Below are 15,300 nucleotides of genomic sequence, written 5' to 3' on the forward strand. Positions count from 1 at the left end.
TCAATATTCTTTTCTCTCTTTTTTCCTGGTCCTCTTCTTCTTTCATTCCTCCACTCCAGCAATATTGTGAATAATAAAATGAAATAAATGAATGAAACAAAAACATTAACAAGAGGAGCCTACAGAGAGTCTGCTGTGCTCCTCTTGGGAAAGCAAATGTGTTTGGCACAACAAAGCATTTGAACCATTATTCTGTTTGCTGCTGAGCAAGACAGGTTTAAAAAGAAAAGAAAAAAAAACAAGGGCAGCTAGGAATAATAATAAATGGGCAACTTGGGCGAGATGAAGACAAACGTTTAGAGAAGCTGACAAGAACACACAGGCTCCTGGTTCGATGCTAGCATCTCTCAGATGACTCTTGGATCACTGACAAAAATAAGCATGAATAAACTCATATTTTAAAAAAACAATTTGCTCCTGTATTATGGTTTCTACGGAAACTGTGAAAAACAACAGCTACAACAGGAATCAAAAATTACACATTTATTTAGTACAGCAGCATACATAGGACTCAGTCCAATCAACATCATATAAATCTCTGGGAGTAACAATCAAGGCAACCTCACTAATCGAGGTGTGCTGTGGCTGTGAACACACACACACACAACAGAAAAACACACTTTTTGTTTTAAAGTCAGGGGCAAGTTGGCTCAACAGTCCAGCTGACTACCTTTACTTTCTGCCGTCATGCAAAAGCGCTATACTGGCTGAAACTGAACACGGGTTACCTCATGTAAAGAGGCTTCATTTGTGTGTATATTCTTTTCGACTGATCTAGAATTAAGCTGCATATCTGAGCCCTAGTCTTTTAAATGTCCCAATTCCTAATTAATGTAGCAGAGAAGTAGGTAGACGTTTCATAGCTTGCCGAGAGAGGGTGCATGCGCAGACGTTTTATGTTGGAGACTCGGAGAGGTCCGTCAGTAACGTGATTCTCAGGAACGGTGCTCCTCACGGACAGTCAGTTTACTTTAGCGCTGTTTAGACCTTACCGGTGTAAAGTATTTACTAAAAGGCGCACGAAAGAGTTTACGTGTAAATACGCGCGTCACTTCAGGCGTTAGATAATCAGTCCATTTTAGGTTGCTCATTCAGTGGGGTCCTACGGTAAAATACATTAAAACAGAAGAATATTTAACATTACAGTTTAAAGACAACGACGCAGACCTAATTAAAAAGTTAATCCACGCACACACAGACGGGCTCTCGGTCTGGTAAATAAGGTAAATAAAAAAATCTCCAGCGAAAAATTCAAACCGCAATAATCGTTACAAGCGTTATACCGGAATTACAGATATTTTTAAGAACACGTGAGTGTTGGTTTTTATGAGCAGCGACTGTGTGTGTATGTGTGTGAGTTACTTGCTGCCTTGCTCTTCCCAGCTGAAAATGCCTGCGCGCTCCCAGAGACACAGCGGTATGCACATTTGAAATTAATCAAAGGGATGTGCCTTTTTATGCCACTGGCGAATGGTCTTGATTCTGTCTTGATGCATGCTCAATCATCCAGGTAAGGAAATCCCCCAAAAGTTGAATTTGTCCATCTGGAAGAAGCGTTTTCAGTGAGAGAAACGTTAGAGTGCCTAACGCCAAGGCACTAAGTGCCAAGAGCTTCTTCAGTCTCAACTGCCTGCAGGTTTCCCCAACCTTATAAACAGTATAACGACTGAAACTAGCACCACTGGCTAACAATGGGCTGTGAAGTCAGTTTCTTCATTGATCAACAGCCACTGATCACAGACCATACCCTGCAGTTTTAGTTTAGTGCAGGATAAACAGGTTAGTCTGCTGTACTGTGAAGGGTTTAAAGTAAAGAACAATGTGTAACTGGTGCACAGTGGCTGTGGTTTTATGGTCAGAGTTAGGTACCGAAAGAGTAGCAGAGATTCATATGAATTACAGCTGATAATGCTTAGATCCATCAACTGAATTCCACCTGCATACCAACTTTATATAGTCTAATAAAAAGACAGCATAAGCAGTGTACTGTCCGTGTGGAGGATGGAAATCAGCTGGGACAACTCATGAAATGTGCTGACATCTGGTTATATTCAGGAGCGTGGTTCTTAACACAACCCGTCGACAAAACAATGTCAAATAACACAGACTTATGATCTGAAAACACTGCATCTAAAATCATCAAGTTTAAAACAAGCAGGCTATAGGATGAGACAAGGTTCACTCTGTGCCCACGTGTGTGTAGGCCCAGCCACCCACTGTGTGAGATTAAGCTAAGACTTTTTAAAAAGTCATTTAAGAAGTCCTTATTGTATTTAGGTGGACAGTAAATCACAACACATAACAATGGGTTAGAGCGGCCCTGCTCAAATAAGGTCAATTCAACACTGGAGGAAAATGAGGGAGAAAGCTGCTTACCGTCGTATATATTCCGAAAAACAGTCACTATTCCTCCACCTTGGCCTGAAGTCTGGGGAGAATTAAATTAAGCACAGTTAGGCGGTTCCCAGTAGTATTCACTTGTGTTTCTTCATACACAAATAACCCTAAGTGACATTCCAATATTAATCCACAGGGTTTAACATGGTGTTGACCCACCCTTTGCAAATATAACAGCTTCAGCTCTTGTGGCCATTGTTCAAGAAGTGCATTTGTTAGGTCAGACTGATGTCGGACAAGAAGACCTGGCTTACTCTATTTCATCCCAAAGGTGTTCTATCAGATTGAGGTGAGGATTCTGTGTAGGCCAGTCAAGTTCTTCCACACCAAACATGCTCATCCATGTTTTTATGGAACTTGCTTTGTGCACTGGGGTGGAGTTAGGTTGGAATAGGTGTGAATAGACTGCACAATAGACTGGAGGGTGTTCGCTCTGTGTTGTAGCGTCCTGGTGACACCCAGTTTGTGCTCCAGTGGATGATGAGAGTCAAACCTTAAATACTGTTCTGTATACGTTGGTTTACGGTACACATCAACTCCTAAATGTCCCCCATTGCTGATGGAAATCTCAGAGTTTAAGAAGGCTAACATGTAATTTTTCATATCCTTCCTAGTGAAGTTGATGTGTTGGTCCACCGAGTTAATGTTATCTGTGAATTGCAGTACATCCTGAGATTTGATTTTTTACCCAGGTGTCATCCACATGACTTAATGGTGTTCCAGGGTAGGATAACAAAGAACTCTTTTCCACTTCTTCCATGTACAAGTTGGCCACAATGGGTGAAACTGAGGAACCCATGGCACACCCATGTTTCTGCCTGTAGTACTGACCCTTGTATGTGACATTGGAGGGATTAGGACACAGTTCCAAGAGCAAACCCACTTGGTTGGTGCTGAAAGTGGTCCTGTTTCTGAGGTTTGGGTCATCCTGTAATCTCTTACAAACTACCTCCACTGCTTCAGTGACTGGAACACAAGTGAAGAGACATGTAACATCATACAAGACCAATATTTCATCTGCCTCCATAATGGAATCACTCCCCTTCTCAACAAAATCCAAGGTGTTCTTGTTCTGGTGTTTAGAACTGCCTACCAGCAGGTTGAAGATCCAAGACAGAAACTTTGAGATGTTATAGGTGACCGAGTTGATCATGAAGACAATTGGTCTTAAAGGTACACCCTGTTTATGTATCTTCGGTAAACCATACAGACTTGGTGTAGCTTCCCCTGGGTGTATAGCCTGTGGTATGAGGTCTGGTCCATAGTATTGTCTTCTTCCAACTGCTACAGACAATCTATCACCTTCTTCCTGTAACCACCTCCTGGGTCTTGTTTCAGGGGCTCATAAGTATTTTTGTCACTGAGCAGTGATAACATTTTCTCATGATAGCCTTTCTGGTTTGGCAAAACCGTACACCTACTCTTGTCTGCCAGAAGGATGATAATGTTATTGTCATTACTAAGTGATGTGAGTGCCTTCCTCTCCTCCATGCCGATGTTGGATGCTTTCGTCCACAGTTGCTCTGCTTCCATGTCTGCAATTTTGTTGCTGTTTCTGTGCCTGTGATCAGTTCCACTAGCTGGATTTATCTTGGTGTCACAGCAAAGTTCAATCCTTTTGCAAGGATGTTTTTCTCTGCTTGGGTGAACTGTCTGTCAGACAATTTTTTCACCCACTTGTCCCCATCCTCAGTGTGGCATACTTCTCTCTTCCATCCTCTGAGGACACACAAATTTCCTTTGTTGCCTGGTCTTACACTTTTCATGCTGTGCTAGACGAGTTTTCTCTGTGAATTCAAACACCTTTTGAAGGGTATCCTCATCTATAGACATACATAAGGTTGGGGAAACCTGCAGTCAGCTGAGACTGAAGAAGTCACTTGGATGAGTGACAAAGTTCTCATATTTTGGCTAAAAGTTTTTCTGCTAATTATTGTTGCCCCATAACTGACTAGGCCTAGATTCTAGTACAGATGAAGAAGTGGCGTTTTGATTGTGCCTTGTTATTGTTGCACATTTAATAAATAAACTTTTATCCTTAGTAAGATTTTATTATCTAAAATTTGTAATTCTATATAATACATTTTATATAATAAATTCTTAAAATAGTTTGTAAGAAATTATTAAATAACTTTGCTGACAAAAGCAAAGCTGTCACGGGGCTCTGCAGACCGGTCAAAAACAACACCCTTACTACTTCCATAGGAACGCAAGGTAAGTAACTGCCAGGTGCTGATTATCCAGTGCACTTGATTAACTGATTATCAGCATGTCTGGCCACGTGTATAGAAGCAGAGGATTTGGCAGTTTGGGCTGGTCTGCAGCATTCAGGTTTATATTAACAAAATGTCACAATCTTCCTAGGACTGGATGTTCTAGCAAATTTGTTTGGGTGTTGATTTGTGCTTGTTTTGCATCTACAGCATTCGGGCGTTTTGCAATCACTGAATCGACCATGAACAAGGCCCAGTTCAGAACTCAGGGGACTGAAACGCTGTGGATTGCTGCAATATCCGCATAACTGCAAGATATTGCTGGTAAGGAGGATTTCACAATGGGTGTACTTAACCTTTGTTTTATTTCAATAATGTGTAAAGAGCAATAGTTTCCACACACATTAAATATGTGTGAAGGAAGTAAAACTGGTGCGCATATATGTTCAGTATAAAATCTGCACCAAGAGTTTGGCACAATTAAAACTCCTTCATCTGTACAACAGACTGTACTACCCAAAGCCTGCGGTCAACTGTCAAAGTAAGACCACCAAGTCTTTTGTTTCTTTAAGAATGATTACATGCAGGGTTAACAAGTTTAATAGCCTTTTATCTATATATTGTTGTTGGCATGCCCACATTTAATGAACGTGGAGAAATTAAAATAGATTTTTGAAAGATATCTTAGCAGCATTTGTTTTCTGGAATTTTTTTAGGACAGTAAAGTCTGTCTAAATGTTTTCAAAGTGTACTCAACTCCTCACCAGATTAAGAAAAGCAAACAATTTTTGTCTTTTTTTCTTTTATATTACATTGTTTTTCAGTGGTCTGCTTTAGACCTGTTTTGTTAACATTTCTCTTCGTCTCTTTTTGTATCTTTACTGTGCTAAATAAGAACTGGTACTTCACTTTAGTATGCACAGGTAAAATAGAAAATCACAGTAAACACAACTTTACCACTGTTTGGCTTAAAGAGCTGCCAGGGTAGAGTGAGGTAGGTACTGAGGCAGGATATAGGTTGACCACTCGTGAGCTTCATCAAACTGTTACCCGCATTTATCTTGCATAGACACAAAAGTTTAAGTGTGTGATTTCTGGTTTCACATACATCTCCACTGAGAAATGACAAATTATTTGGGGGTGAAGTGAACATTTGAAAAATAGTCTATTATATTGGTAATTTTTTTTATATTTAAAGTTTAATCATCATTTAATCTCTTCTCATCGTTCCATACAGATGGCAAAGCTGTGGCACCTCCTGCTCCTGTGTTGGGCATGGAGTCCCTTGTGCCTTCCATCCAGTGTGAGCTTCATTGGTACACCACAGGAGTGTGAAAAGGCTCACTTTGTCCCTGGTTACAACTTGGGTGGCGAAGGCTTTGACATTGTGACGATGGAGAGAAAAGGTGCCTATGTGATCGACACTGAAACATGGAAGACTGGAAATGGTAACTGTAGGATGTACCGTAACCGTTACATGAATGGAGAGAAGCAGAAGGTCCCTGTTGCTGTGGTGGACTGGAGAACCCTGCCCAAGTGCAGTTTGAAGGTCTCCAGTGTGGTCTATGATTCTGTTGAAACTCTTGTCAGTGACTCGACATCATCCGTATCCAACAACTGGACAATTGGCCTTGACGTCCCGGTAGATCCTTCAGCAAAGGTTGGGGTTGGCTTAGGAGGTTCTCACTCAAGAGATTCTTCCTTTGCCATGAAAAAGTCAAAACAAGACCGCTACACCTTCTTACACCATTCTATCAACTGTAAATTCTATGGGTGAGTATGTGAGTATGTTTGCTGATAGTAACGCCATGTGATTCAGCTAATAACACAAGGATTTCATAATTTGTGAAGCCACGCTGAAAGTAATCAGCAATTTGTGCATTCATGACTGGCTTTAATACTGGTAGCTTAGCTGCAGCATTTGTAGCTGAGGGCTTCAGCTGCCGGGCAACAAGGAAATGCGGTCATTCACGTAGATTACTGATTGGCAGCGCTAACTCGAAATTTGGAGTTAATAACTCAAAATTTTGAGAAAAGTAAGTCAAAATTTCAAGCTAATTTTATTCTAAATTTCAAGAAAATAACTCAAAATTTCGAGTTATGGATCCTTTTTTTTTTTTTTTTTTTAGTGACGGAAACGCGCTTCCATAGACATTTACCTTATTTTTTTTTTATAATGACAATTTTTATTTCATTTGAATTTACGGCAGTGGCGTCAAACAGATTTTCAGTTATCTGACACATATGGCCCATTTTGATTTTAAGTATGTAAACCATTACAGAAAAAAACTTAAGTGTAAAAAAGCCCTATTATATATAGAAAATGTTCACAGTTATTGAAGCACATCGTTTTGTTTGAGTTTTCCCTGTTTCTGTCTTTGGATTAATTACTGTTCCTCAATACGGCTGGCAATGGTTAATGTATTTGGCAGTAATATGATGTAAAACGGATGATGAACATCTAGTTGACATGAACTCAATATGCAAACTTATCATAATGATTTTTAAGACGATGCTTCCTGGTGCAATATACTGTGAAAAGCTAAAAATGATGCCCTCCTGCTCCCAGTCTGTATACTTCGCTAAGCCATCCACTGGATCAGATTGACCAGTGAGTCATATGTTTGACAACACTGTTTCTTAATAGTTTGCTGCCATTTCTTCTGGGATTAATAAAGTATTATGATTTGACTTAAGGGAAACAAAATCTAAAGTGATTTGCTTTTCTGTGATATGTTTTCTGTTCCACAGCTACAGACTGGCAACAAGTCCTCCTTTGAGTCAAGAATTTAAGTCGGCTTTGGATATTCCCCCTTATTCGTCTAAAACTGCGCCCTTATATCACAATCTGATTGACACTTATGGAACACATTACATCACACAAGTGTCTCTTGGAGGTGAAATTAAAGCAACCACTGCTGTCAGGACCTGCATGGCTACAATGAATGGACTAACAGATACTGATGTTAGTGACTGTTTGTCAGTTGAAGCTTCAGCTTCTTTTGCAAATTCTGCCAGTATCAATGCCACAATTGACCACTGTCAGAGAAAGAAAAACAAGTTGGGGTCTAATCAAACTTTCAGCAGTTCATTTAATGAGCGACGCACAGAGGTCATTGGTGGAGATATTGATGGAGGTGATATCCTCTTTGTAGGCCAATCTAACCCCTCGGTCTATAAAAACTGGCTCATTTCTCTTAAAACTATCCCTGATGTGGTCCAATACAACTTAAAGCCCCTACACATCATACTGCCATTAAATCATCCTGCCAGGGCGGGACTGAAGCGAGAAGTGGAGCAGTACATTAAGAAAAATGCAGTGCTGAAGAAATGTTCAGAAACCTGTAAGATTGGGCACCGATCAAACGTAAGAGATCCTTGTGCTTGTGTCTGCAACAGTAACCAGGATATCAAGTCAAACTGCTGTCCTGCTGGGAAAGGTCTTGCAACCTTAAAGGTGTTCAAACTTTATGCAAAGGGTCTGTACGGTGATGACTGGAGTCAAACAGATGGTTCAGTGGAGGTGACGTATGGTGATCAGAAAAAGCGCACTGATATTATAAGAAATGATGACAACCCTAAATGGAGAGAAACATTTGAGTTTGGAACCATCACCATCAACATGAAAGACAAACTTACATTTGCTGTGTATGATGAGGACACTTACTGGAACAGTGATCTGTTAGGCGAGTGTTCATTTGATCTGCGAGCAGGGAAGGTGAGCGACAGCTGCATGCTGAATCATGGGACCTTCTTCTTTTCCTATATCGTAGAGTGTGCACCAAGTCTTAGTGGGAACCAGTGTCAGGAGTATATCCCCTCGCCCATGAGTCCGTCTTTGGCTGAGGTTTTCCACACCAGAAATGGGGTTCTTCTTGGAAAGATGGGGAATAAGCATGAGAAGCCAGCCAGTGAGTGATTTAAAACCAAATGTCATTGTTAGAAAATGAGTCAGTTGGGAGATGATTATGTACTGGATATCTGTTTGCTTATGTTTTTGCTTTTTATTGCAGCTAAAATATTTACATTTATCTATTCAGCTGGTGTAATGCATGAAGAAGTCATGACAAAGAACAGTGGCCCAGTTTGTTTTAGGTGTGAAGGAAGTAAAACTAGCACATGCCTTTGTGGGTTTCAGAGTAGTTAAAAACAAAATCTGTGACAGCAGCAGAGTCAAGGCTCCACTTCTACATCAGTTAGTATAGCATAGTTCGAATAATAGATCTATACTGCTCTAACAGAGCCTGCTGTTCACCGTCAGTGTAATACTACAAAATGCTTTGTCATTTTTAAAACATTCCTTCAGTAGCACAGTTGTTCACACGTGCATCTCCAGTGAGTAATGCCTGGAAAGGTTTAGAGCTGCAGTGCATGTGTGAAAGTTGGTAAAAAGTTGAGGATGTTTAACTTTTGTTATTTTTATCTGTGTCATTTCATATCTTCTCACTGTTAAATGGTTGCATACAGATGGCAAAGCTGTGGCAGCTCCTGCTTCTGTGCAGGGCTGTCTGGTTAGAATGTAAACTGCATCTGTCATGTTTATATCTATTCAAGTTTCAGACACTGTATTTTATATTCAGACTACGCTGCTTCTTGTGTATTACACTTTTACATACTGCAAATTTGTAACTGTGTAGCTCATATAAGTTACAACTGTCCACTTCATTTGTGTCTTGGAGAGTACGGTACATAAACTCAGGACATGGCTGATCAGTACAAGCATCATTCCATACTTTCTGTGCTGGAGTTTACTGCAGACTAACCATACAGTTTGAGATTGTATTTAGATTTTGTATCTTTGTCTGTGTGTACTTACTCTCTATGTCAGATCCTGCCATTTGCACTATGTGTGAACCTGGAGATTTATAATTTGTCTCTTTGCATACATTTACATGGCTGAGATGACAATAAAGTTCACTTTTACTTTTACTTCATGGGTCACATACAACCCGGTTTGAATTTACGCGGGATAGAGCAGTCGAACTATAACAAAAAACTATTAAAAAAAAAGCTTCTTTAAGTGCAAAGAAGTACTATTGCTGAAAAATGTTACATTTAATAAATGATACTTTTCAAATCAAATGAATATATTTGAGTTTTTCTTGTTTCTTTTTGGATAATGAGTTTGTCAGTAAGAGGGATGTAAAGCTGATGATGAGATTCACTCATGATGTGCTCTTATAATGACTTGCAAGATAATTGTCCAGGTGCAAAACACTGAGAAGCAAAAATTGTTGCCCTCCTTCTCTGAAACTGTCCACTTTACAAAGCCAGCAGTTGGCCTGTGGGTCAAATGTTTGAAACTTATTTTGGAAATATGAAGTAAATTCATTCACATGTGAACCAGTTGTGTTTGTGAGCTTTTAATTAGCCTTTGTAAAGGGGCCAAACAATAATACAGAGTACAACAGCAGTCTGCATGGCTTTTTACGAAGGTAAATAACAATCATAAAATCATTTAGAAACACAATTTATCTACATGGTCACAGAATACAGTCAGAACATTCAGTGCTAAATGTAACTTATACATTTAAGTATATTTTGTGTTAAAAAGTTAGATGCATACAGAACATGATCGTACAGAGCTGTCTATTCAGCCAGGTCAGCCTGGCACAGAAAGGGCTTCTGTGGCCTTTGTTGCTCAGCTTTAACAATATGAGTCCTTCCCACCAACTCAGTTGCACCAGACTGTTGTCTGTGTAGGCTAAACCTATTTGATACAGAGGGCCTCACAATATCAGATTTTCACTGCACATTAATTCATTTGTAGTTGAAAGGTCAACTTAGTGTAACATCAACAGAAAAAAAAAAGTAAATTAAAAACAATAACTATACAAAAATATGCCATATTGCGAGTGAATGGAATCTGGTAGGAAAGTTATGCAAACCACATAACACATCTTGTGGGAATATCCACAAGATCCCCGAAACACACACACACACACCGGTGTCAGGTTGAGGTGAGCAACAGCCTTTTTATTTGTGACAACATGGACTGCGTTTTTTTTTTTTTTTTGCCTTTCAGCTCAGCACGCAGACACACTGTACGGCTGCCACCGACTTCTTTCCTGCTCGGCCGTCAGTGTCAGGCACACCTGTTCTTCCCGCCTCCGCGCCGCCTTGCGACTTCACTGCGTCACCCCTCCTCTGCAGCAGGCCAGAGACCACGCCTCCGCCACACCAGCAAAACTAATCTTTGATTATCTAAATATTATATGTTATGTTCAGTGATGGGAATAACGGCGTTACAAGTAACGACGTTACTTTTGTCAGTAACGAGTAATCTAACTAATTACTATTCCTATCGTTACAACGGCGTTACAGTTACTAACAAGGAAACGCGGTCCGTTTCTATTTTTCAACAAACAGACGGTTGAAGCTGTGTTCAGCTTACCGCATCTTATATCAGTTGCACGGAAGTAGCTGACTACGTAAGTAATCTGGACGCTACAGCTTTAAGCAGCTGCGCGCTCCCGCGGAGGGCAATCACGATCACTGGCTGTATCCCAATTCAGGGTCTGCAGCCTTAAAGTACGCAGCCTCAACGGTCCTCAAGGGCCGCGTACTCAAAGACCGCTAAGGTCGGAAGTGCGAGGCTTGTGAAATGGGACGGTCTAGCCTCCGTCGCGCTGCCCAGGTTGCCTAGCAACCATGATAGCTGGAAACGTGTGGTTGACAGAAATGAAGGGGATCATATTTTGTTCATTTGTTTGTTTGTTTCTACACGGGCTTTGTGTGATTTAATAAGTATCTGAGGCTGAGACCACAGGACTGTAAAACATGATTGTTGGCCTTCATATCTGCACTGAACAGTCATATAAGATTAGCTAGTAAATAACAATTAGTTAATGTTGTTCATGAGACTAAAGTCAGTGTAAATATGATATGGCCAATATTATAGTTATTATATTAATCATTATTAATTATTATAGCAGTAAGTTTGAAGTCTCAAATCAAATCACTTCTATTGTCACATCACATGTGCAGGTACACTGGTACAGCACATGTGATTGAAATTCATGTGAGTGAACTCTGTGTCAAATACTGAGCTTCAGTAAAGATTCAAGTTGCAGTTATTTATATTTCCTATCACCTTAAATCTTCACTCAAAGACAAGTATCTCTGACAGTGTATATATAGGTGTATTATATATAAGAGACAAATGTTGTTCCTTCAGTATGTTGGCATTACTGAATTTGGCTCAATGCTTACATATATGTGTAAAAAGCAAATGTACGAGCTGTGATAACTGTTTCTGATAGAATGAAGATCAGACTGATATATTAAATATTCCTTTATTGGGTGAGAAAATCAGACCATGTCATAACTGCTTTAAGTCATACAGAATAGATATCAGAGCCTTAAACAGGCTGACTTCTGCTAAATGGGTCAAACTGGGCAGAAAGTCTACAAACACATAACATCCTTATAGAATATGATGTAACACTATAGATCAACTTACCTCAGAATATATAAAGCATATAAACAATTACAGCAATATGATGCAACAAACACAGCAGTACTACTAATCCAAAATACTCAAAGCTTCATAGAACTGAAACAAACATTTATTTTTAGCTCCATTCTGCTGCTGATACATACTTTAGGTTTCTGAATATTAAACTTGTTGCTGCCTTTCATAGTGTGTAACTTGAAGGCCCTGAGTACTTTCTCCCACACTGAAAACACTGGAATGATAACATTATTTGAACATTACCTAATAAGACTGATTCAGGACAGACAATTAGTTATTTTAAACTTTCCTAGCAGTCCTTCACAAACAGGGAACAGTCTGTCTATTCTCTCCATCTGGTGCTGGCTCTTCCTCCTCCTCTTCCTCACACACTGCTGAGTTTGTCCTGGTGGATCATCAGGGGTGCAAAGCCTCACAGATAATGTGCAGCAGTGGGTCCATCAGTCTGTCCTCACTCTGGACACTTGCAGTTGGCACACATGGAAATCAAATGTGTGATAAGCTGCAGGATTCAAACACAAGTGTAACTTATAAATACATGTTCATACTTTTATTCCACAATCAGAGAGAAAGAAACAGAGAGAGAGAGTGCAGGACAGACAGACAGGTGACAGTCTCAGGTGTATACACTGCTACAAAACAGCACAAGAGAAGGAAGATTTAGTGTTTGTGTTATTACGAGTGCTAAACAAGAAGAGTTCCCAGATGGTCCAGTGGACACATGTGACTCCTGTGATTAAAGCATCTTTCTTTCAGCTTAACGAGTGAATCGTCAGCTCGTTCAAACACACGTTAAAGTCCGTTTGGCTCGACACCACCGAACAGAGGCAGCAATATAACACAGTTAACATTAACAGTGCAGTGAATCCTGCTTGTGCCGTCATATTCAGGACTGCAAACCGAGCAGCATCACTGACTTTCAGCTTGTTGTGTTTGTGGATATATGACTGACTTTAATTATGCATAAAATCATCACATTCTCTGTAATATTAAGGTCAACTATATATATATTTTAAAGTAAAGGCTTTAAAATCAAGTAAACGCTGAAAGTACAAACATCGCTAATGTCACATAACTTTGCTGACATGTGGCCAACAGTAATGTTTTAATGTTCTTTATTATTAAACATTTGAACATAAATAAGTGGCATATTATTCAGTACTTACTTTAAACAGTTTACTCTTCGGCCGCTCCGCGTCTGCCGTCTGCGGCAAAATTATCCACACCGACTGCCGCGCTATGAATTGTGGGATATGTTGGGCCACGAAGTCTACACTGCAGCTGTGTCCCAAAACGTCGGCTGCATCCTCCGGAGGCCGCATTTGAAGGCCGATGAAGGAACACCAAAGTGTTCCAAGGCCAGGCAACGAAGGCTGTCCCAATTCGTCAACTCCTTCAAATGCAGCCGACAAATGCGTCCTTCATTTCCCCGAATTTGAAGGATGGGTCGGGTGTGTCCTTCGTGGCCCACCATATCCCAGAATTCATAGCGCGGTCCAGCCAAATTTCAGCTGCCAACAATGGCGGCCACTACTAAGTTTTAAAATGAGTCTTATTAATCTTTCTGGGTCACAAAATAAACTTTTAACATATTTTCAGGCGAGAAAGTAGCGGTGTAAATTTCAAATATCTGCTTGGTTTATCAAGACATCGCATATTTGCAAAAGTGCGCCAACGTTTTCGGAGACGTCTGTTACCCACCCGCTCGACAGCAAGCCGGGGGTTCAATGGTCGCTCGAGCCGGCGAGAGCAGCGGACTCCCGGCTTCATCGTTTTCAGACCCCCGCTCTTTCGCTGCTCAGGTTAAACATAATAATAAACTTTATTTATAAAGCACACTAAAAAACCAAGGGTATACCAAGGTGCTTGACAAAAATAAATTAGGAAAAGGGAGATGGGAGGGAAAAGAGAAAGGACCTGGCACGTATCAATTATAAAACCTTGACAATCATAAGATATAAAAGTAGTTCACAAGCATAACGGATAAAATGTACCAACACACACCAAATGTTAACTAGGTGGAAAAGCAAGATTAAACAAATAAGTCTTCAGCCGTGATTTAAACAGTGGCATAGAGTCAGACGCCCGGATAGCAACAGGAAGGTTGTTCCATAAGACCGGGGCAGCTACAGCAAACGCGCGGTCACCGCGAGACTTCAGCCGAGAACGAGGTTGCTCCAGAAGAACTTGGGTAGCAGATCTAAGTGCTCTGACAGGAGTGTGTAACCTGAGAAGCTCATTGAGGTAGCTCGGCGCCAAATTATTAATGGTTTTGTAGGTGAAAAGTAATATTTTAAATTGAATACGGTATTTAATTGGAAGCCAGTGCAAGCCAGCAAGAACAGGAGTGATGGAAGAAAACTTCCTGCTACCTGTCAAAAGGCATGCCGCCGCATTCTGGACAGTCTGCAATCTAATGAGAAGGGAGGAGGAAAGACCAATGTAAAGAGAGTTGCAGTAGTCCAACCTGGAAGTCACGAATGCGTGAATGAGTTTTTCCAGGTCATTGTGCGGAATATAGCGCTTAGCCTTAGAAATGAGGCACAGCTGATTAAAACTAGACCTCACAAAAGCAGACACTTGCTTGTCAAATTTAAGCGAGCTATCCAGTAGTATGCCCAAATTACTGGCATAATCAGAAGGAGAGCTAGCAAAAGGCATCAGAGCAGCACACAGTTGGTCGCGGGGGATTTTACTATCAAACACCACGATCTCCGTTTTCTTTTCGTTCAGGACAAGAGAATTACTCTTGAACCAACCTTTAACCTCACGCATGCATTCACGAAAATAGTGAAAAGACATAGCAAGATCGTCAGTAATCTCAAAATAAATCTGTATATCATCAGCATAGCAATGAAAGGCAATATTATACTTCTCAAAAATTGCTCCAAGAGGGAGCAGATATAGCGAAAAGAGAACAGGGCCTAATACAGATCCTTGAGGCACACCACAGTGTACAGGTACCGAGGAAGATGAGAAGTTGCCCAAATTAACCTAAAAAGACCTGTCAGCAAGATAAGATTTAAACCAGTTGAGGGCAGTGCCTCTTATACCCACAGTATGCTCAAGTCTTAGTAGAAGAATGTTATGATCGACCATATCAAAAGCAGAGGAAAGGTCCAATAAAACCAGGACCACAGAGCGTCCAGAGTCAGTGCTTACAAGTAGGTCATTGAGAACTCTAAGCAAGGCCGTTTCAGTGCTGTGCCGTGGCTT

The 15,300-nt window shown here is 40.5% G+C and overlaps 1 protein-coding gene across 3 annotated transcripts in view; it reads left to right on the forward strand.

Moving 5' to 3' along the window:
- Positions 1-499: 499 nt before the first annotated feature.
- LOC102075668 (perforin-1) overlaps positions 500-15,300 on the forward strand; it is an 87,210-nt gene continuing 72,409 nt past the window's right edge. The window contains exons 1-5 of one of the 3 annotated variants that reach the window (XM_025908038.1): positions 500-1,510; positions 4,821-4,934; positions 5,117-5,151; positions 5,848-6,383; positions 7,362-9,696. In XM_025908038.1, the coding sequence (XP_025763823.1) occupies positions 5,848-6,383; positions 7,362-8,529 (1,704 nt within the window). In that variant the 5' untranslated portion in view covers positions 500-1,510; positions 4,821-4,934; positions 5,117-5,151 and the 3' untranslated portion in view covers positions 8,530-9,696. Of the gene's footprint in view, positions 1,511-4,606; positions 4,729-4,820; positions 4,935-5,116; positions 5,152-5,847; positions 6,384-7,361 lie in introns of those variants that run through there. The other 2 variants (XM_019359587.2, XM_019359586.2) reach the window with 2 other exon arrangements.

This window comes from Oreochromis niloticus, linkage group LG6, assembly GCF_001858045.2.
Source record: "Oreochromis niloticus isolate F11D_XX linkage group LG6, O_niloticus_UMD_NMBU, whole genome shotgun sequence".
Lineage (NCBI taxonomy): Eukaryota > Metazoa > Chordata > Actinopteri > Cichliformes > Cichlidae > Oreochromis > Oreochromis niloticus.